This window comes from Cibotium barometz, chromosome 31, assembly GCF_041138505.1.
Source record: "Cibotium barometz isolate CiBa-2024 chromosome 31, ASM4113850v1, whole genome shotgun sequence".
In the NCBI taxonomy this organism is placed as follows: domain Eukaryota; kingdom Viridiplantae; phylum Streptophyta; class Polypodiopsida; order Cyatheales; family Cibotiaceae; genus Cibotium; species Cibotium barometz.
The window spans coordinates 53,024,383-53,048,970 of record NC_141076.1 but is presented as its reverse complement, the minus strand read 5'-3'; the positions used below and the strand labels follow the sequence as shown (position 1 = coordinate 53,048,970).

The window sequence follows — 24,588 nt, the reverse complement described above, 5'->3', positions numbered from 1 at the left end:
GGGAAAGTGCAGCAAAACAACTATGCATCCTCAAGCAAAAATAATGAGGATAATGAAAGGTTGTTTGTTATGCAGCATGTCGTGAATGCCATGTCTGAAAATGTTGATGCAGCACAAAAAGATGATGTGTGGTATGTGGATTCAGGTGCTTCGAACCACATGACAAGCCATGGGGAGTGGTTCAAGGAGATGAAAAACCCAGAAAGACCAGGTTTTGTGGAAACAGGGGATGACACTGCTCATCCAATTGCCCATGTTGGAGATGTACCATTGTTTATGCAGGATGGCAAAGTGAAGTACCTTGCAGATGTAGGGTGTTATGTTGAAGACTTTAAAGATAAGTGCAGGTTGGTTGCAAAAGGCAACAGAGTGGGCAGAATGTTTACGTTGAATGTAGACATGCCTGAGATGAGTGCTGCGATGTTTGCAAATGGTTCAGGAATTGTTGCAGACACAAACATTTGGCATAAAAGGATTGGACATGTGAATGTGCAGAGATTGAAGTCTATGCAGACAAAAGGGATTGTGACAGGGCTGCCAAAATTTAAAGTGGAAGGTATGCAGAAAATATGTGAGGCATGCCAATTTGGGAAGCAAACAAAGCATGTGTTTCCATGTAATAGATATGTGAGCAGAAATGCACTAGATATTGTGCATTTAGATGTATGGGGTCCTAGAAGACCATATCTATGGGAGGCTACAGGTATTATGTGACATTTATTGATGACCACACAAGGAAAGTGTGGGTATACTTCATGAAGGAGAAGAGTGAGGTGTTCACTCACTTTCAGAATTTCAGAGTTTTGGTTGAAAAGCAAACAGGGAAATATGTAAAGTGCTTAAGGTCAGATGGAGGGGGAGAGTACTTCTCCAATGAGTTCTCTGAATTTTTGAAGAAGAATGGTATTCGGAGACAGTTTACATGCAGATACACTCCGCAGCAAAATGGAGTTGCTGAGCAGAAAAACAGGCACATTGCTGAGATTGCGCGAGCATTGATGGAAGAAAAAAATATGCCGCATAGCTATTGGGCTGAGACTGTTTCTACAGCAGTATACATCACGAACAGGACTCCAACTGCAGCCATACATGATGTAACTCCAGAGGAGAGGTTTACTGGCAGAAAACCAGATTTGTCTCATCTGAAAGTCTTTGGATGCATTGCATATGTGCATGTGCCAAATGAGCTGAGAACTAAGCTGGATCCGAAAGCTGAAAAATGTGTGTTTATTGGATATTCCCTTGAGCAAAAGGGATACAGGTGTTATAACCCTGCTACACGTGAGTTGAGGGTAAGCAGGGATGTTGTCTTTGATGAGATGAGCAGCTGGTATGCTGCTGAAAAAGAAGCTGTTGGGGCTGATGTGAGTGGAAGTGTGGTCGCACAGAATGCAGGTCAGCAATCACAGTCTTTGAGTGGACCCATCTAGTGGGTCTGTTGATAGACCATGGAGTGGCAGGCTGCGTCACAATACCAATCCTGCAAATGTGATTAGTACATCACGTAAAGGAAAAGAAAAAGTGGTTGAGCCCCTTGGTATGCCTGACATTTCAGCAGGGCATTCTCATGTTGATGGAGAGTCTAGTGGCTCAGATATGAGCCTTGATGAGGAGCTTGGGATCCCATCTATGAGAACACCTGGTGTAAAGAAGGCTATGGAAGCCATGAATGAAAAGCTGCGAAGATCTGGGAGAGTGAAAAACCCAGTGCAGAGATTTACTTATGATGGTTATGTGGCACATCACTATGCATATATGGCAAACGTTGTGCAGGTTGTTGCCCACATGCATTGATGAGGCTGTTGGAAATGTGTGTTGGGAGAAAGCTATGGATGAGGAGATGGATGCACTATATGGAAATGAAACTTGGGATTTAGTGCAATTGCCTGAAGGCAAGAATGCCATTGGATACAAGTGGGTGTACAAAGTTAAACATAACAGTGATGGAAGCATAAATAGGTACAAGGCTAGATTGGTAGCCAAAGGATATGCGCAGACATATGGCATTGATTATGAGGAAACTTTCAGCCCAGTTGCCAAGATGGCAACAGTGAGAGTTGTGATAGCAGTGGCTGCGTCAAAGCAATGGTCTTTACATCAGATGGATGTAAAGAATGCATTCTTGCATGGGGATTTGCAAGAAGAGGTGTATATGTTGCAGCCACCTGGATATGAGGATGTGAGTCACCCCGAGCATGTTTGCAGGTTGAAGAAAGCCTTGTATGGCTTAAAACAAGCACCAAGAGCATGGTCTGACAAGATTTCTGAATATCTTGTCACTATTGGCTTTCATGTAGCCAATGTAGATTTCTCGCTGTATGTGAGACATGGTGATAGAGGGGTTGTGCTTGTTGTCATCTATGTAGATGACTTGATCATTACGAGGGATCATGATGCAGAGATCTTTGATGTAAAGATCTTGCTTAGACAGAAGTTCGAGATGAAGGATCTAGGGGAGCTCAGATATTTCTTGGGCATTGAGGTGATTAGGTCACCACATGGTATTGGATTACTGCAGAGACAGTATGGTTTGGACATGTTGTCCAAGTATGGTATGACAGGCTGTAAGCCTATTTCCGTGCCATTGGATCAGAATGGCAAGTTGAGTGTAGATTCAGGAGAGATCTTGGAGGATCCTACTATGTATAGGCGCATAGTAGGAAGCTTGATCTATATAACGATCACCAGACCAGATTTGAGCTATGCTGTTGGGTTGGTGAGTCAGTTTATGCAGGTTCCACGAAAACCACATTTGGATGCATTGAGATGCATACTGAGGTATGTGAGGTCTTGGGTGCACAGAGGATCAGGTAGCTGACATCTTCACCAAAGCATTGGGTACAGAGAAGCTCCACAGATCCAGGGCTTCGCTTGGTGTACATGAGATGGAGTTGAGCTCGAGGGGGAGTGTTGAGATATCGAGCTCGTCTAGTGAGGCGGTGGATAAACACTGATGACCCGCCTGGGGGATAGGCCCCACACTTACACCACTGGCATGGTTGGTGAGATCTTGGGGTGATATGCGGCCAGTGGGATGACAGGCTATGTGATAGCCATTCTAGAGACTGGCATAGTTATAGCGCCAGCTCATTTAGTTGGGTTCACACTATAGAGAACCCGTGTATGTATTGGTTGAGTACCTTTCATATTATGTGTACTCTTATCTTGTATATGGTGTGTTGAGTGTTGAGTGAAGAAGAAGAAGATTTTCAGCCTCTCACTGTGTGTGTTCTCTATTAGGGTTTTGTGAGTGTGTGTGTGCTTGCAAGAGCTCAAGCTCTCTTCCCCCCTGCATCTTTTCAATCCCACCTTCTTTGCTCTTCTTCCTGGTGTTCATGTAGAAGACTTAGCAAGACTACAATTCTCCCTTGACTTCTATGGTCTTTAATGCTTGCGCACGAGTCATGACATTGAGTGGCATTGTCACCACCTGTGATTGCACTCCAATCATTCAGAGCATTGTGATTAGATTGGTGGTTGTTGAAGACTCTCTAGTGCCCTTGTAAGGGCAATCCTTGATCAGATGGTGAATTCCTCTTTTTACACAACTCAGCCTAGGGTGTGTGTTGACTTGAGTAGTTTATGGGTTTGTCACATTGATCTTATGAGGACATTCAACCACTCGATGAGGTCCTTGACAGTGGTAGCATTGTAGCAGGACTCTTCGTGGTGTAGTATTAATCTCTTGGTTCTTCCATTGTGCTACAACTTAGAATACTAGTACTAGCGTATTCTCTTACATCAGAAAATACTCCAGGGTTTACCTCCCAATTGTCATCTATCTCTTCCATAGTTGGTCGAGGCTCCCGTGCATATTCTCCTTTGTGTGGCACCTCTTCAATGATCATTTGATTAACTATCATTATGTGAGGTGCAGGTGGTTGTGGTGGTAGAACATGCGGCGGTATGGATACTTCATTCCCCTCGTTTGGTTTTGCATGTTTTGATAGATTTAACCATAGCGCAAGCCCTTGCCTAGGTAAAGCTAGTTGAGGTGCTTGCATATGTTGTGTCAGATGTGGGCACCTACACATGCTCGTATCATGGTTCCCAAGTCGCATACACATGCACACAATACATCAATGGGTAAGGCCTCAACTGAGGACACTTAGTGCTTGTATGATTTTGATGACATATTGAGCACCAAACCAATTCTTGTCGAGGGTATAAATGTTGGTTTGTGGGTGTATCCTTGACCTCTTTTAGCTTTATCTTATCTAGGAGTGCAGTGCTTAGTTCATCTAGAGTCATATCCTTTATACATCTCTTTGAGGTTGTCATGCTTGTTCGTCTTGATGCATGCGACGGAGCTACCGTGGTAACCAATTTAATATCATCAGGTTGTGGTAGCTCAAGCATGTTATCCTCAAAGTCTATGGTGTGGCTAGCTTGCAACAATTATCAAGCCATGTTGGTTTGGCTAATGGCAAATAGTTGTGCATCTTAGTATCCCTTACTCCCCTAGGGTTACACCTTGAGTTTAGGTTTTTCAAACGAGAGATGTAATCTGTCATTGACTCATGGTCCTCTTTGAAAACGGAATCGTTCTCTAGGACAGCTTGTGGAACACTTGAGAAATTCAACACATTAATTCAACCATGAAAACACATGCTTTGCAGGTTTCAACAAAATCAAATAAATTGAACAAAAGCATAACAAACATAATACTTAGCTCCAAGACAAACATGCTGGGTGCAATCTCCCCCCCCTTGTGTGTGGCCTTCCCCACACGAGTATTTTTATTAGCTTCCAAGTAAAAATAGGCCATAGCCCCCAAAAATATACAAAGTGTGCTTTTAGAGAGCACGACACTCTTCCACAACAAAAATAGAGTGTCCCAAAAATTGGGGCTAGGGTAAAGCCTTTAGGCTTTAATAAATTCAAGTATTTTTCCCAATGTATCAAAATGGAAAAATCAACTACTAAGGTTACAAGCTACGCTTGTAAAAATAAATATGATGCGCATAAGAAACATTCTCCTCAACATTATTCATCAATCCTCGTAATCTTCATCACCTGAAAATATAAGCTCAATTAATAATTAAATTAATCCCACAAATATTAAACAGGCACAAACCATTACCAACTCATGACTACCAGGCGTAAGTATCCCATGAATCACCCTGCCATACAAACCTAACTGAAATAATCATAGACGACCCCAAGCATACGTCATATACCGCACGTATTAATATTTATAGTGGTGTCACCCACGATATTAACCTAGCCGGCATGACGCAAGAGTAACCTAGGCGTCCCCAAATTACTCAAGAGGGGAAAATAATATTCTTAAAGAGGACTTAAAATATATTCTCATGACATCCCTCTTGCTTGAGTTTGCAATTGCCCTCAATTGCTGGTTTGCTGGGTTTGAAAAGAACAAAGGATCTCAGGATAAGCTCGAAAAAATTTCTCGGGCATCCATTTTGCATCTTCTTGAGGATGGTTTTTGAATGTCAAAAGATATTTGATGTATTGGTTTCCAGTTCTTGTTGTTGTCGTCTCTTGATTAATAATAGCATCAGGAACTAAGACTTCTTTCTCTCCTTCAACAAGAGGTGGTTCCTCATAAATTGGGTGAGAAGGAAGTGTTCCTCGAAAGGGTTTCAAGAGATGAATATGGAAAGAGTTGTGGATATTCCAATTAGATGGCAACTCTAGTCTATAGGCCACATCGTTAATCTTTTCAATAATTTTAAATGGTCCATAGTATCTAGTGCAAGTTTCACTGCAGGGAATTTTTCCACACTCTTCAATCGTCTCTTCTCAATTCTCAGAAGTACATAATCACCTTCTTGGAATGAAAAATCTTTACGCTTCCTATTTGCTTGAAATGTATACTTCTCTTGAGCTCTTGCAATACAATCACGCACTTCAGATAAAATACGATCAAAGTCTTAAGTATATTAGTTAGGTGCTTCAATCTTATGGGAGAGTCTAGTAGTCGGAATAGGCAAAGCTCTACCATAGATAATCTCAAATGGTGCTCGACCAGTAGCAGAATGAGGAGTATTATTATAAGCAAATTGGAGTAGATGTATGTACTTATCCCATGAACTAGGTTGCTGCTGGGGAAACATAGGCCCAAGATAGTGCTATTCGTGATTTCGGTCTGTCTATTTGATTCAGGATGAAAAGCCGTAGAAAAATCTAACTTAGTGCCTAAGTTTGAGAAAAGAGCAATCCAAAAGTGACTACAAAATTTGGAATCTCTATCAGAAACTATCACTTTGGGTAGACCATGATGAACAAAGATTTGCTTGACAAATATTGTCGCAGCTTGCTGAGAAGTCAGTGTCTTTTTACATGGAATGAAATAGGCTTGCTTACTAAACCTGTCCACTATTGTCCAAATCATGTCATGATGACTGGAAGTAGTAGGAAAGCCTGTAATGAAGTCCATAGAGACTTGTTTTCATGGTCGGTCTGGAATGAGTAAAGGCATAAGCAATCCCAAAGCTTTGCCTTTGTAGCTTTTAATTGATTGACAAATGTTACACTCAGCTACAAATTTTGCTACATCATTTTTCAAATGAGGCCAAAAGAATTCTCGAGAAACTACTTGAAGTGTTGCGGAAACTCCTCTATGTCCCATGAATGGTGGTTGGTGATCTCTTCCAAGACAAGTTGTCTATAGGGTTGAGTAACACATAATCTTTTCTCAAAGAAAAGATAGCCATCATTATGATAATAATTTCCTTGAGGTGTCCAATTGTTTTCACGCAATTTGATCCATATCTCAGAAAAATCTAGATCTACTTCATAAGTTTCTTTCATAAGTACAAATGGTTCACTTTCAATAGCGGAAATGTTGTTGATATGATATATTGTTGCTGCTAATTCCTTGTCATATGTACTATAATTTGTTTGAGCAGGTTTTTAGCTTTCGACTTTCATAGGCAATAGGATGGTTGTCTTGCATAAGCACAACACCAAAACCTTTGCCACTAGCATCAGTTACTACCACAAAGAATGGTCTTTGAAAGTTAGGTAGTGTAAGAACTGGTGCATGAGTTAATGCATCCTTGAGTAATAGAAAAGATTTATCTTGACTTTCGGTCCAATGGAAAAATGTAGTTTTCTTGAGAAGTTCCGTCAAAGGATGTGCAATATAAGCGAAATTCTTGACAAACTTCCTATAGTAACTACATAGACCTAGAAAAGATCTAAGGTCATGAATATCTCAAGGTGTAGGCCAAGAGGCTATACACTCAATCTTCTTAGGATCCACACGGATTCTACCACAAAGAATGGTCTTTGAAAGTTAGGTAGTGTAAGAACTGGTGCATGAGTTAATGCATCCTTGAGTAATAGAAAAGATTTATCTTGACTTTCGGTCCAATGGAAAAATGTAGTTTTCTTGAGAAGTTCCGTCAAAGGATGTGCAATATAAGCGAAATTCTTGACAAACTTCCCATAGTAACTACATAGACCTAGAAAAGATCTAAGGTCATGAATATCTCAAGGTGTAGGCCAAGAGGCTATACACTCAATCCTTGAGTAATAGAAAAGATTTATCTTGACTTTCGGTCCAATGGAAAAATGTAGTTTTCTTGAGAAGTTCCGTCAAAGGATGTGCAATATAAGCGAAATTCTTGACAAACTTCCTATAGTAACTACATAGACCTAGAAAAGATCTAAGGTCATGAATATCTCAAGGTGTAGGCCAAGAGGCTATACACTCAATCTTCTTAGGATCCACACGGATTCCTTCAGCTGCTGACACTATATGGCCTAAGTATTCAATCTCTTTTTGAAAGAAAGAACTCTTTTCAGGATCGACATACAATTCATTTTCTCTCAAAAGGTTAAACAATTGCTCCAAGTGTTGCTCATGCTCTTGACGATTCTCGCTGAAAACAAGAATATCATCAAAGAACACGACAACAAAGCTTTGAAACTTTAGGAAAATGCGATTCATCATACGGCTGAATGTAGCTGGAGCTTTGGTCAAACCAAATGACATAACCAAAAACTCATAATGGCTAGTCTGGGTTCTAAATGCAGTCTTGAATATGTCTGACTCAGTCATGCGTACTTGATGATAACCAGACTTTAAGTCAATCTTGCTATAGACCTTTGAACCTCTAAGCTTATCAAGTAAGTCATCTACCCTAGGGATAGGGTATCTGTTCTTGACAGTGATTTTGTTCAATGCTTGGTAGTCAACACACATTCGGAAAGTTCCATTCTTCTTCTTAACAAGAAGGACTGGAGCTCCAAAGGGTGAACTACTAGGTCTAATAAGGCCTCTTTCTAACAAATCCTCGATTTGTTTTTGGATTTCTTTTTGCTCTAAATTGTTGACTCTATAAGGAGCTTTACAAGGTGGAGAGTTACCTGGCAATAAGTCAATACTATGGTCTTCAAGCCTTGACTTAGGTAATCCTGGAGGCAAATCTTTCATAATTAATAATTAAATTAATCCCACAAATATTAAACAGGCACAAACCATTACCAACTCATGACTACAAGGCGTAAGTATCCCAGGAATCACTCTGCCATACAAACCTAACTGAAATAATCATAGATGGCCCCAAGCATACGTCATATACCGCACGTATTAATATTTATAGTGGTGTCACCCACGATATTAACCTAGCCAGCATGACGCAAGAGTAACCTAGGCGTCTCCAAATTACTCAAGAGGGGAAAATAATATTCTTAAAGAGAGGACTTAAAATATATTCTCATGACACTCTTACTTGATGTTATATAATTGAGCCACAAGGCTCCACCACTTGTCTCCCCACTGCATGCAAAAGTGGGTACGAACACACTCTTAAGTTGTGCGAAAGTAATTTTGTCTTCCAGCTTAAGCGATTGATACCATTGATGTGCCTTCCCTTCTAGTGTAAGGAAAAATGCAAATATCTTCGTTTGGATGAGTCTATAAGTCCCACGCACGGATTCAAATATCTCTAGGTGTTGGATGGCATCGATATCACCTAAAAACTTTGACATTAATCTTGTCACATGAGATTGGGCTTGACTAGTGTTGCTCTTTGTGGTGCTGTTGTAGTACGTAACTCCATAGCAACCCCCTCCCCCCCTCCTCTTGTTGTGACTCCCATACGAGGGGCTTCTCTCATTGGCTCCCTTGGTGATGCCATCTTGTCTGTTCGTCCCTTGCCTCAGCCTCTCGTGGCTCCAGCATGTCAATTCATATGTACCGTTGGGTTAGGTAGTATCGGGACAGTTTCCACGTTTTCGTTTACACCATCATCCAAGATTGCCCCTTGATTTAAAGCTTGAACTTCTGATAAATTGGCACTTTTATGCACACAATCTACATTGCATGACACATACTAGTTAGAAGCAAGACAAAAGCTTGGGTGTCAGCAATTGTCACATCAATACAACATTTGTGTAGTTTTTATTTTAACTTTGGCAGGACACTTATTGTAAATAGTAATTTGCAACCTGTTTTTCGCGTTCATTAAAAAACATTTATCTCAACAAATCACAAAACTTAGAGCCTTATAATTTTGAAAGTTTTATCTTGAGAATGTGCAGATTTTAAAGCTAAAATATAATTAAAATGCTTAAAATTTCCAGGTTTTTCAAAATTATGAAAATAAAATTTAGAGAGGTTCGGTTTAACCTATGATTGGGATGAAATGAAATGCAAAATGGTACTACGATGAAATGAAAGTTCCAGAGAGTTCTCTTATCGCTCCACCATATGATCGCAATTCATCTTTAAAGTTGAACGACGCCCTGCAAGAGCTGGTTTAGTTTATCCACTGTGGCCATGGCGATGGCGGCTTCCTCGTCCTCTTCATCTTTCTCTACAAGAGCTTTCTTCACGCAGAGCCTCCCAAGACTGGCGTCCTCGAGCAGCTCTGGTGTCCGCCTACCCTTGTCCTCCTGCAGAATGAGGCTCGCCTCCACAGCAGTGCCAGCCCGGCAACATCGTTTCTTTGCGACTCAGCGGGCAGCGCAGACCGAAGCGAAGGTCGGCCTCTCTCTCTCTCTCTCTCTCTCTCTCTCTCTCTCTCTCTCATCTGACTTTCTCTAAGATTGATAAGATCATCCCTAACAACGCGTCGTCTTTCTCTGTGTATTGTAATCCTAACTTTAAAAATTTGGTTATTCTTCAATCCTGTTTACAATGCCAACAGGAGTGTCTGAAACGCTAACAGCGAGAACTTGTCTGACCTATTTATAATATGGTTCGGCCGTTTCTTTAAAACTGCATAGTTAAAAAGGGCTTCACGGTTACAAAAAGCTTTCAGAGCTTATGTTGACAGTTCTCTTCATATGTTAGGATTACATGCTCAGAGCGAAGTCTGTGTCTGTACATAGCACACTGATGATTGAGAAGGTTATACAGACAGGTTCTAACCCTTTCTTATAGAAAAAGTAGACTAGAAATGTCTGGTGTTTCTTAGGCAGTAGACAGCTCTAACCGTCTCGACCTCCCACTCAAGGTTGTAACTGCTTAGGTAAATAGAAGATTCTTATTGGGGCTTCTGAAGCTATTCCATTTCAAAATTCTTTTTTACAATTCCCTTTTCGTGTGTGCACACACCCGGGGGTTTCCTTATAACTGCTTGGAATATTCTTAAGTAAGCATGTCGAGGTAATAATGACCTAGAGGCTTGTGACACATGCTCTATTAAGGTGTATCTGGTTTGTTCAAGTTTGGTGTAAGGCCTGGAATCAGAATGCTCAAGGGCTTCTTGTTACTGCAAGCAATGGTCTTTGTGTCATGCGTGCATTTGCATGCAATCTTTGCAGCTTTACACTTAACACATCACGCCCCTCCCCCAAACCCCCCATGCCCTCCAAACAACCCCACACCCAACCACCCACCACCCTCACGCAAACATGTGAGCTAGCTCCATGCAGGTTGGGGCTAGTCGGCTGGCATGAAAGGACTACTTTTCATACATGTGGATGCCCGAAATTGGTTGGCCCAGTTATGACTGCCTGGGCACAAAACAGGCTGTGAAAATTTTGTACCTCTTTGCTGGCCTGTACCATGCTGTTGCCTGGACAGCTTATCTGCTGCCTGACATGCGTGGTGCCTGCATGTGTCACAAATACGGAAGCGTGTGCACAGAAAACCTTATCTCATACATCACATCACGGCATCATACATAGCATCTGACAATATCATCATCATACTTTGAAATCACTGAAACAACATTATGAAAACCTGCACAAAACACACCCTCCCTCAGGCAAACATGTCAGCTAGCTCCATGCAGGTTGGGGCTAGTCGGCTGGCATGAAAGGACTACTTTTCATACATGTGGATGCCCGAATTTGGTTGGCCCAGCTATGGCTGCCTCAGGTTGTGAAAATTTTGTACCTCTTTGCTGACTTGTACCATGCTGTTGCCCGGACAGCTCATGCTGCCTGACCTGCGTGGTGCCTGCATGTGTCACAAATACGGAAGCGTATGCACAAAAAACCTCATCTCATACGTAACATCATGGCATCACACATAGCATCTGACAATATCATCATCATACTTTGAAATCACTGAAACAACATTGTGAAAACCTGCACAAAACACACCCACCCTCATGCAAACATGTCAGCTAGCTCCATGCAGGTTGGGGCTAGTCGGCTGGCATGAAAGGACTACTTTTCATACATGTGGATGCCCGAAATTGGTTGGCCCAGGTATGGCTGCTTGGGCACAAAACAGGCTGTGAAAATGTTGTACCTCTTTGCTGACCTGTACTATGCTGTTGCCAGGACAGCTCATTTGCTGCCTGATTTGCATGTCACAAATACGGAAGCGTGTGTACAGTAAACCTTATCTCATAGTATCAGTAGTTAGGAAATGTGTTTCCTATAGGGAAGGAAACTTGGAAACGTTTCCTTGTAGGAAATGTTCTGTCTGACTCTTTTGATAAAGTTTTTTATGTAGTGTCATGTATGTTTTTTTTTTGTGGCATGGAATGATGGATGATTGGATCATGGATCATGGACGATGGACCATGGTCTATGAATCATGATCATTTGACATTGATGATGGATGATTATATGGTTTTTATTATTTGTGATTCAAAGACTATAGGCTTCAAATTGATGTTTCCATGTATTTTGTGCATTTAGTGTTATTTTTACATATTTTATACAGTATATATTTGAAATTTTGTAGTGCAAAAATTGTGCATTTAGTGTCATTTTTACATATTTTATATAGTATATATTTGAAATTTTGTACGTGCAAAAACCTGTAGGTAAGAAACTTGTAGGAACCTTTGGTTGATTTTATGAAACCCGTTTGAAATGCGCTTGAAACTTTTAGGAAACCCGTTTCAAACAACTCCCTAACTACTATGTCTCATACCTAACATCATGGCATCATACATAGCATGTGACAATATCATCATCATACTTTGAAATCACTGAAACAACATTATGAAAACGTGCACAAAACACAGCACTAGGGGCTGAAGTTGGGCCTCTCAGAATGCATAACCGAAAATGAGACAACTGTTGTGTGAAAGAAATGTAGAAGTGTAGAGAGAGAAAAGCTGTATTATAAACTCTGTTATGTACAAAAGATCCGGTACAAAATAGGTGTGGGAGGCAAGGGTGGTATTTATACCATCCTACAGTGCTGGTGTGCCAGCCCAAAACCAGTTGACTGGGTGCACACATGTCCACGACTGAGAAAATGACCAGCAAGAGAGAAACACAGTCCGCTAGGACCAGGTCAAGTCGGCCAGCACGAGACGGTTCCCACGACCAAAAGCAAGGAGAAAAAAACACGAAAAAATGGGGAAAGCTCCTAGGCAGGCACACCCACAACAAAGGTCCTCACTGAGTAATATGTACAGAGAGGAGATGACTGATAACACCCTCTCTCAGCTCTCGGATGTGGAACCAACCCCAGTGAGCTGGAGTGTTGTTGAAGCATGGCCTGAGGTAGAGACTTCGTGAAGAGGTCCGCCGCATTGTTCTCCGCCAAGCAAGATGTCACCTGCCAAAATCTTCTCACGAACAAAGCGACTTTGGATGACTGTAGGTTCCGCCAGTGGAAACCCAATCTCGCCAAGCAACCTCACCACCTCGCAAGCAACACTACAAGCAGCCTGGTACTTTGCCTTTGTAGAAGTCAAGGCAAAAGTAGACTGTCTCTTGCTGCTCCATGAAATAGTTCGCGAGCCAAGGGTAAGACTGTAGCCTAATGTAGATCTCCTCGTGTCTGGATCTCCTCGCCAATCTGAGTCACTCCAACCTTGGAGTTGGACTCCATCCGTCTTTTCCTTGTAGTGTCATAGAAGAGTCCAAGATTCTTTGTACCTTGCAGATACCGCAAGATCCGCAATCCTGTGTCCCAATGAGTCTTCAAAGGCGTTTGCATAAATGAGCTCAACTTTTCCATTGGAAAGCTCAAGTCCAGTCTGGTGTTCAGCAACCAAATCAATGAACCAACAAGCTTCTAAAACAAAGAGGCATCAACCTGCTCACAAGGATCAGCAATTGTAACTTTGGTATGCCAAGTCCTGGGAACCTGCTGAAGACTATAAGGCCTTCCGGAACTTGTAAACCACTCCCTTTGAACCTGAAACCTCAAAGCGTGGGGGTTGCACAACATACCTCCTCTTGCAAGTCACGATCTGCCACTTGCATGGCTTTCCTACAAGTCCCTTGGGAAAGAGCTTTCTCAATTTCAGTAGGCTCTTTGTCCCGAATGATACGAGACATCAAAGAATAGTTCACCTGTAAAGGTTCTTCTGACTGACGAACGCAAGAACCGGAATGTCCTTGCCTGCTGCCAACATCTGGTAAGCCATCAACAATTTGGTCCCAGAAAGCCTGTCGTAGCGTATCCACATTCAAGTGGTTAAGACGAAACTACCACATATCACCGAACTGAGAACCTGTAAGAGAAAGTGCTGAGAGCTTGTAGATCCCATTCTCCACTCCGCCTTCCCATACAACTGTCAGAATACGCAGCGGAGATGATGATTAAATCTGGAAACACGAGTAAACACAATGCAGAAAAACAGCACGAGAAGGAGAGAGATAGAGGCGTGTAACTCTGCTCTATATACACAAGAAGATCCGCAAATACAAGATACAAAAGTGGCAAGGGGTGTGGGGCCATTTTTATGCCCCCCATAGTGCAGTCGGCTTGCTCTAGGATAGTCGACAGGCCTATAAACTCCACGACCAGCACATATACCAGTCGGCCAGCATGGAGAAGGTGTCCACGACTAGTAACACTCAGTCGGCCAACACCAATAGGTATATAGCTGCAGTCGGCCACCTACTAAGACCTTTTGCCACCACAGAAATGCCACCCAAGCCACATAAAAACAAAAAAATGGAGGAAAAATACGGGGAGTGAGGAAAAATGAGAAAACACCTACAATGGGCGGGCGCACCCACATCAAAGGCCCTGGTGTGTTGGTAAAGACAGGAGATGACTTCTAACACTCCCTCTTAGCTCCTGGTTGTGAAACCAACCACAGAGAGCTGGAGTGCCTCTTAAGCAAAGTTTGAGATAGCGACTTCGTGAAGAGGTCCATCGTACTGTCCTCCGTCCAACAGAACTCTAGCAAGATGTGATTAGCAACGATGTGTTCACGATCAAAGTGCCTCTGGATGACCGTGGGTTCCTCCAGTGGAAGCCCAATCCTGCCATGCAACCTCTGTAACCTCACCACCTCACAAGCAGCAGCACAAGCAGCCCGGTACTCTGCCTCTATCGACAAGGCAAGAGATAGCTGCCTCTTATTGCTCCATAAAACTACTCTTGAGCCTAAAGTAGATTTCCTCGTGTCTGGATCTCCTCCCCAATCTGAGTCACTCCAAACGAGGAGTCGGACTCCATCCATCAATCCCCCTCCTGTGTAAAAGAGACCAAGATCCTTCGCATGCTGCAAAAACTACAAGATACGCAATTCTGCCTCCCAAAGAGTCATCTGCAACCATGAGCTCAACATCCTCATCAGGAAGCTCTCGTCCAAGCCGGTATCCATCAACCAAATCAATGAACCATTCTGCTTCCGAGTCAAAGAGGCATCATACTGCTCTCAAGGATCAACACGTGTTACGGTGGGATGCCAAGTCCTGGAAACCTGCTGAAGACCACTCAAGGCCTTTTGAAACTTGTAAACCACCTCCTGTGAATCCGAAACCACAAAGCTTGGAGAATGTGCAACAACCATTGTCACCAGCCTAGACATTTCCCAGTATGAAAGGGGTCTAGGATGTCTAAATATTTGGAAAGTACAAGCTTTGGGAATGGGGGATTATCCTAGAATACAAAGGACCACACTCCTAAAATTTAGGAGAGTTGCTATTTTTGGCCCGCCGACTTCGATGGAAATTTTGTTCGCGTCATTACATCTGGAATTGAGCAGATACCAAGAGTTGGCAAAGTGTCTATGACAGAATGTCTACCAATTGGGATATTTTTAGAGATGAAGTTTATGGAAGGACCCATCTCTTAGATTGGGACATGTGGCCAGAAAGTGGACCAAAGTGAGACAAGTGGCCTGACACTTGTTAGAAAGTGGATCAAAGTGAGACAAGTGGCCTCACACATGTCACTCTAGCTATTGTGTGGCTCTCCACTTGTCATTGTAGCCTTCTCTGGTATCAGAGCTGGGAGCTGGGAGCAGCGGACGGACGGACGGCGCGTGGACGGAACAGCAGGACGGACGTCTACCTGCAGCTTGCTGGCGGTCGATGGCTCTGGGCAACCGGAGGGGGGGGCGTTGACGGAAAAACGTCGGTTGTTTTCTCTTGGACATCAAGTGTGAAAGGACACTCTTAACATATAATATTTTGTACTTCTATATTATATGGATGTGGCACACATGCAAGGGTTGACTTGCATTTTGTGGATACCACACTTTTGGCTCTCTCTCTCTCTCTCTCTCTCTCATTTCTGTGTGTGAGCTTCTCTACCCTGCACCTAACCCTAATGTGCAGGTTTGTGTGTGTGAGTGTGTGAGTCCAACACCCAACATTCTCTTGCCATTTTAGCTCATGGGAGGCCCAAATCTATAAATTGGAGCCCTCTCTCTTCATTAATAGAGGCTCTCTAGCTGCACACTTGCCTCTACCATCGTTACAGGCTGCCCTAATGATGGCTACTCTCTTTCTCTCTTTCTTAAAGGCTGTCCATGAAGAATACCGGCTGTTGGGGATTGTTTTGGAGGCTTCCATCGCAAAGAAATATTGAAGGCAAGGGTATTTAATCATTTATTATAATTTTTAGCCATTGTACTTGTTGTACCAGTCTTGTACTGGTTGTACTAACTTTTATACTTGCTGTACCAACCATTGTACTTGTCGCACTAGTCACTGTACATGTACCAATATTTGTACTTGCTGTACCTATTGTACTAGCCATCGTACCGGTTGTACCAGCCACCGTACCAGTTGTACCAACCACTGTATTTGTTGTATCAGCCACTGTATCGGTTGTACCAGCCATTGTACCTGCTAAACCGGCTGAATGGAGAGTTGTACTTGCTTTACCAGCTCTATTGTATGAAGACCTGTGGTTTTTGGGGAAGAATTAGTACCCACACGGAGGTATATGGATTATATTATTGGTTCGCCATTTCTACAGCCTGTTTTTCCGGCTTGGTAGCCTCGTGTTGGGTTACTCCACCCGTACACAAGTCTTGCAAACCTCATGCACTGACAACAGATCAAAACCAAGGGATGGGACATAAAGACCTGGGAGGAATGCTTCCCCCCTTTGCCATCGGGAACGATCTCTAACATGCCCTCACTGTGAATAGGAATGGTGAAATTGTCACCAATATGGATGTGACCTGTGTGCCTTTGAAGATCCTGGAATAACTGTCGGGAAGGAGTCATGTGCTTGGAAGCACCACTGTCTAGAATTCACTCCCGAGTATCCCTAGCAGTGAGTCCAACCGCCTTCCTACTCGAAGAAGATGAAACGTTGGTGTCCATAATCTCCAAGTGCATAAAAGCTGAACTCTTCACGGAATCTGCACCCTTTTCGGTGCTCCATTGAGGACATTTCCTCCAATAGTGGCCTTTCTTGCCACAATGGTTACAGGTCCGCTTTGCCTTCAAGGCGTCACGATGCAAGTCGGGCTCTTGCTCAGAAGACTTATCGTGTAAAGACTTTCCTTTGCCCTTACTGCAGCCTTTCGATCATTGATCAGTCAAGGCCTCGGAACCTCTGCTCTGCGGAGGGTTCGTAGAACGCTCTTCTTGGTCCAAGACCATAGGCACAAGTGTTGGAATTAGGGTTGCAGGAATGCACACACAACTTCAAGAAGATGAGGAAGCTTGAGCACAACACAGTAGTGTATTATGAGTGCCAAAAATGAAAGACAACGAGCCCTAGAAGATAATGGGCGTATATACAATGCACGGGGGAAAAAACCTCCTAGTGAGGGAAAAAGTGCCCCGGCGGTCCTAAGTGTGTTCACACACATCACTACTATAATATGGTAACAAATCCCCCCTGGAGTGATGCGGTGAACAAGAGCTAGCACTCATGTATAGGGAAGTGTCTAGCTATGTGGACGAATCCACAAAAGGGAGTAAGCCCAAAGCTTTGCGAAAAGCTTCGAACTTCTCACGAGGCAGAGCCTTTGTGAAAAGGTCTGCAAGGTTATCCTGTGTTGGCACATAAGCCAAACTGATCTCTCCTGCAGAGAGTCTCTCCCTGACATAATGGTAGTGCACCTCAATGTGCTTCGTACGAGCATGGAACACTGGGTTCCGCGCAACTGCCAATGCGCTCTGACTGTCAGTGAAGATGGTGGTGGCAGATGGCTGCCCAACACCCAAATCAGCCATAAGGCGTCTGAGCCACACACACTCAACCGTAGCTGTGAAAGCTGCCCTGTACTCAGCTTCACAACTAGAAGTGGCCACAGTAGGCTGCTTCTTGCTCAACCATGATATGCATGAGCTTCCAAGCATGAAGCAAAAACCACTCGTGGACACACGTGTGTCATAACAACCAGCCCAGTTAGAATCTGAAAAAGCATGTAAATCTGGCGGCAATGATCCCCCCTTGGGATAAAACAACCCAAGATGCCGAGTACCACTCAAATAGCGAAAGATACGCTTCACTGCCTGCCAATGCGTAATGCCTGGGCTATGCATAAATCTGCTCACCTGTGAGACTGCAAACTGAATGTCTGGCCTCGTAATGCATACATAAATGAGGCAACCAACAGCTGTCTGATAGAGTGTGACATCCAAGTGCTCCCAGCATCATGAAGACTCAACTTCAAACCTGTCTCCATTGGAGTAGCAATAGGCTTGCAGTCTTCAAGGCCAAATCTCCGCAACAATGTTTCAATATACTTTGTCTGACACAAAGCAATACCTCCATCACACTGCTTAAATTGCACCCCCAAATAATGATGCAAATGCCCCAAATCTGACATCTCAAAAGAGGCATTCAAATCAGCCTTAAAATCAGCAATATGACTCTCATTTGGTCCTGTGAGCAGCATGTCATCGACATAGAGAGCAATGATTAGATGTACACCATCCACACGTTTAACATACAAAGTGCTTTCTGTTGGACTATTCTGAAACCCATGTGCAGTCAAATATGCATGTATTTTTTCATACCAAGCTCGTGGAGCTTGCTTTAAACCATATAAAGCCTTTTTTAACCTGCACACTTTGTTTTCCTGCCCTCTTTGAACAAAACCACGAGGCTGCGATACATACACCTCCTCATGCAAATCTCCATTTAAGAACGCAGTCTTTATGTCCAGCTGATGTACATTCCAACCATTATGAGCTGCTAATGCACAGATGCTACGAACAGTGGTCATACGACATGTGGGAGCAAAAGTCTCATTAAAATCAATGCCCTTCTCTTGAGCATAACCTTTTGCAACAAGCCTAGCCTTATGGCGATCCACTGTGCCATCAGGCTTACGCTTCAATTTGTATACCCACTTAGTGCCAATGGCCTTCTTGCCAGGGGGCAAGTCACATAAAGACCATGTACCATTCTTCATAATAGCATCGTATTCTGCTTGCATAGCAGCCATCCAATTTTTTGAACTTTGTGCCTCATCAAATGAAACAGGCTCACTTTCATCGCACATACTAGAAACAGCCAATGCATAACAATCTGACGCATAAGAGGCACCATGAGAGCCAGAACGAGTGCGACTAGACAAAGGGGCATCCAACTTGCTGTCACGCAAAGTCTGCACCAGCCATCTAGGCATGTTCCTAGAGCCCTCAATCTCTTGTCTCTCATCCTCAAGTGCATCATGCACATCTGCATCAGATATAGGCTGATCTGTGCCATCATTTAAAACCTGCATAGGCTGAAAAACTGCCTCATGAGGTATTGCACTTGACTGTGCACCACTGAAAAGAGGCAACAATGTATCATAGACATCACGTGAGCTGATATCTGTCTCCTTAGTACATGAAACCAAGGGCTGAACTGCATCTTCCACAAATACAACATCACGGCTAACCAAAATGCGCTTTGTCTGTGGATGATACAAACGATACCCTTTGCTCTCAGCACTATATCCAACAAAAATACATTTGACAGCTTTGTCATCCAATTTTCTGCGATGTTGCACAGGCACTAATGCATATGCCAGGCAACCAAAAACACGTAAATGGCCAACAGATGGCTTGCGGCTATGCCAAGCCTCATATGGAGTGACAACCTGTAATGCTTTGGTGGGACACCTGTTTAGTACATAAGTGGCACACATGACAGCCTCAAGCCAAAAACCATGTGGTAGACTTTGACTCTTAACCATACATCTTGCCATTTCCATGAGAGACCTGTTTTTTCTCTCAGCCACACCATTTTGCTGTGGTGTATACGGCACTGTACATTGGTGTTTTATCCCACGCTCAGCCAGAAATGCATTAAATTCTGAAGACATATACTCCCCCCCTCGATCTGAACGGAGGGTGCCCATCTTTCTTTCTGACACATTTTCAGCCATAACCAAAAACTGTTTGAAGCACAAAAACACTTCGGACTTTGCCTTCAAAGGATATACCCATGCATGCCTGGTAAAATCATCAATGAAAGTCACGAAGTAAAGGTAGTTTCCAAATGATGGAGTTTGCATGGGACCACAAACATCACTGTGAACAAGCTGCAATCTGCGTTCAGCTCTCACTGATCCATCTTTGGGAAAGGAAGCACGCTGCATTTTACCCAATATGCAGCCCTCACAAACATGCTTGACAGGTGCCTCAAGCTTAGGCAAAGAAGACACCATTTCAGATTTCTGCAAGCGCAGCAAACTTGCAAAATTCAGATGACCAAAACGTGCATGCCACAGTTTTGCATCTGAAATAGCCTGCGTATGCATAATAGCACATGCTGAATCCTCTACACATTTGCCATCCATATTGAGCTTATACAGCCCTCGACATAGTGAACCAGATGCTACAATGATGTCACCACAAGAGAGATCATGAACAGTACATCTGTCATCCACAAATTTTACAACCAAACCTGTTTTGGCAAATGCGGAGACTGACAGCAGATTCTTTTTGATCCCTGGCACATACAATGCATCAAAAAGTGTAAAGGTGTTGCCATTTGCAACATTCAGCACAATCTGTCCAACTCCTTCAACGGGATAAGAGGAGTTATTGGCACAAGTGACAGTATTCCCTGTGGGAGGAGACTCAAGGAAAGTGAATAAACTGCGCTGCGAGGTGATATGCTTAGTGGCACCACTGTCAAAGTACCATACATCTGAATCTACTGCAGACATACATGTGTCATGCAAAGATGGGTCATAACTGCACTGCGCATTGAATGCCCATTCTGTATCTAGCACAACATTAGCAGATTCATTGTTAGAAGGAGAGGCATCTGCAACAACAGCCATACCAGCCTCTTTCTTCTTAGCCTCTTTCGCAGCCAGCTTAGGACACGCTTTGATGACATGATCATTTCCCTTACAGTACTTGCAAAATGTCTTCTGTTTGTCACCCTTCTTCTCATCTTTGTCTTCCTTCTTTGGTTGCGCAGCATTTGCAGATTTCTGCTTACTAGAAGAAAAGCCAGCTTTACCTTTCCCGCTTCTCTGACTAGCAACGAAAGCTTGATCTGCGACACGCATAATATTCCTGTTTTGCCTTGACTGGTCTTCTTGCAGCAAAACAGAAACTAACTCCTCAAATGATAAGGCATTGGGATTGCCTTTCATCATCAAGCGAAGAGTGGAAGCAAAACCCTGATAAGAATCTGGTAGACCATTCAAAACAGTCTGCACAAGTGAACTGTCTGACAGGATTTCATCTGCAGAAATGAGCTGCTCTTTGAAATCCTTGATCTTTGTCAAAAAGCTATCCATTGAATCACCTTCGTTCATATGCTCACTCTCCAACTGTTTTCGGAGATAAGCAACACGAGCCTCATTTCTTGCCTGATACAATGTGGCAAGTACATCCCAAGCATCCTTAGAAGTCCTGCAGGAGCGAATATGTGGGATAATGGTACGTATGACAGACAGCGCAATCAAGGCATGAGCCTGCGCATCTCTACCATCCCAACGAATCTGCTCTGCTGAAAGTGGTGGTTCTCGAACAGCTGCTACAGCACTTGTGCCTGCACCATCATCAACAGTACCTGTTTCTGATGTGTTTGCAGCATTCCCAGCCACAATAGGACGTGCATCAATACCCTGCACAATGTTCCATAACCCCTTTGCTACCAATACATGTCGCATCATATATGCCCACAATGGATAGTTGGTGCCATCCAACTTATCCTCAGCAGCCAACATGCGGAATACATCATTGTTGTCAGCCATGGCCAATGACTGTACTACTAGATGTAAATGCTGTCTGTAAGAGGAAAACCTGTATAAAATCGACCTGTGCTATGTAGCACAGTCCAAAACAGACGAATGGGCACCTGTCCTGCAGATTTTAATCTTGACAGAAAATCTGCACAGTAGGACGATTTTGCCTGCGCAGTACTTGGAATGCAAAAACGGAGGGCGAAATGACTTCAGATCAAAATTCTGAAACGACCAAGCCCTGCGGGCTCTCCCACGGCATATACTAACCTGCAGACGCTCGTGAAACCTCGTCGCAATCGGAGGAGATGAAGCGGCAGGTGCCGGTGATGCTGCCCGGGAGGAGGAAGCCTGCTCTGATACCAATTGTTGGAATTAGGGTTGCAGGAATGCACACACAACTTCAAGAAGATGAGGAAGCTTGAGCACAACACAGTAGTGTATTATGAGTGCCAAAAATGAAAGACAACGAGCCCTAGAAGATAATGGGCGTATATACAATGCACGGGGGAAAAAACCTCCTAGTGAGGGAAAAAGTGCCCCGGCGGTCCTAAGTGTGTTCACACACATCACTACTATAATATGGTAACAACAAGCTCCTCCCATGTGATGGTGCTGAGCCTTCCATTGGTGATCAAAGAGTAGAAAGCTGAATACTGAGAGGTCAGATGGGTGAGCAAAGTGATGGCCATGTCCTCTGAAGATATCTCCTTCCCAGCATGAAGAACCTCTTGCTGAAGAGCCTGCAGCTTGTTGATGTGTTGCCGCATGGTCGAAGACTTTGCAAGATTCATCACTCGCATCTGCACTTCCAAGAAAATCCGCTTCATGGATGATACCTTGTTATACAAAGAAGCCCAATGTTACCAAATCCCTTTGGCCAACATCATATGTGTGATATGATTAATCACCTATGGTGTGTAATTAAGGAAGATGAAAGAATACACATAGGCCTTGCAATGATCCCATAACTGTGCCTGAGCCTCCCGTTCTTTCCTAGTAGAGGGTAAAAGCTCCCTGGCCTCCAACTTTGGCTGTGGAACACCAACCACAATGAAATCAGCCAAGTTATAAGACTCCAAGACAGACTTCATCATTACCTTCCAGATGCCATAGTTGGTCCATCGGGAATGTGGGGAGAGTGGAGATCTTCACGTGTTTCTCATCTCAGCCATCTCAAGCAAATCTGTCATCTCAAGGGTTCACAAGGTCTTGTGAAGGGAGGGTGGGTGGGAAAAGAAGAGGCTGCTAACACTATGCGAGGTGGCTGTCCAACGGTGATGGCCGCCTTCTACCTGATCTCGAAGTAATGTGACCACAATACCTGCAGAGATCCTGTAAATCTGAACGGGAAGGAGTCATGTGCTTGGAAGCACCACTGTCTAGAATTCACTCCCGAGTATCTGTTGCAGAGAATCCTCCAATCTCCTCTTGCCTGAAGAAAATGAAACATCGGTGTCCATCACCTCTAGGTGCACAAAAGCCGGAGTCTTCATGATTGCTGCTGAGGAATCTTCACCCTTCTCGGTCTCCCGCTTGGGACACTGCCTCCAATAGTGGCCTTTCTCGCCACAATCATTATAGATCCTCTCTGCCTTTAGTTTCTCGCGGTCAGTAACGGACTTCTTCTCAGAAGACTTCTTCGATGAAGCCTTCCCTTTGCCCGTGTTACGGCCTTTCGATCGTTGGCCAGTTAAGGCCTCTGAACCTCCACCTTGAGGAGGGTTCGTGAATCGTTCCTCTTGGTCCAAGACCATGGGCACAAGCTCCTCCCACGGGATGGTGCTGAGCCTGCCACTGGTAATCAAAGACCAGTAAAATGCTGAGTACTGAGAGGGCAAGTGTGACAGCAACGTTATGGCCATGTCCTTTGACGATATCTCCTTCCCAGCCTGAAGAACTTCTAGCTGAAGAGCCTGCAGCTTGTTAATATGCTCCTGCGTCGTCGATGACTTTGCAGGGCTCATAACCCGCATCTGTACTTCCAAGGAAATCCTCTTCATGGGCGACACCGTGTTGTAAAGAGAGGCCAAATGTTGCCATATATCTCTGGCCAGCGTCATATGCTTTACATGATTGATTACCTGCGGTGTGCAGTTAAGAAAGATAAACGAATGGACCCTGGCATTGACACGATCCAACATCTGTGCCTGTGCCTCGCGGTCCTTTCGGATCGACGGTAACTCCCCTTCCTCTACTTCCGACCGTGGAACCCCAACAACGATGCAGCAAGGGGAAGAGAGAGAAGCTACACTGCTGCCCACTGTATGGCCAGTTGCACTAGAGAGGAAGAGAGAAGAAAACGTTTTCATCTGCTGCCTCTATCTTTGCCTTTTGCGCATCAAGGGAGTCGACCAGTCCCTGAAATAGGTGTGCTTTTTTCCTTTTTGCCAAAAGTGACGACTAGCCCCAAAATAGATGTGTTTTTTTTTTCATTTTTTGGCCAAAAATGACTAAATAGCCAAAAATATCAACTTATGTGCTTTTTTTTCGGTGACTTGTTGGTCAAGACTCCTCTAGGCGCCTCCTTTTTGTTCACATATGCATGTCCAAAAGGTGATAAATCGGACCACACTTTAATGATGTGTGAACCTGCTGCCTTAAAAATCAAACCAACAAATAAAATCCCTTGTAGTTCAAACTTTGTTGCCATCTTTCCGGTCAAACTTTGCTAGTAAGTGCTCCAGCTTTATTCTGTGGAAAGTCCCCGTTTACACCTTGGTTCCAAACAGTGTGTGAAACATTGTTCAAGATTGGTGAGAGGACCAAATTGGTGACATCTCCTCCGTCTTATAAGACAGTTGTTCGCAACTCTATGAGCCTGATACCATTGAAATATCCTTTA

The 24,588-nt window shown here is 43.6% G+C and overlaps 1 protein-coding gene across 4 annotated transcripts in view; it reads left to right on the top strand.

Moving 5' to 3' along the window:
• The first annotated feature begins 9,691 nt into the window (after nt 1–9,691).
• Nucleotides 9,692–24,588, top strand: part of LOC147621037 (uncharacterized) — a 46,353-nt gene continuing 31,456 nt past the window's right edge. For all 4 annotated transcript variants that reach the window (XR_015270038.1, XR_015270037.1, XM_086825289.1 and 1 more), the window contains exon 1: nt 9,692–9,958. Coding sequence is in view for 2 of the 4 variants with exons in the window: in XM_086825289.1 (XP_086681415.1) it covers nt 9,755–9,958 (204 nt within the window). In the remaining 2 variants the exon portion in view is untranslated. The remainder of the gene's footprint in view (nt 9,959–24,588) is intronic.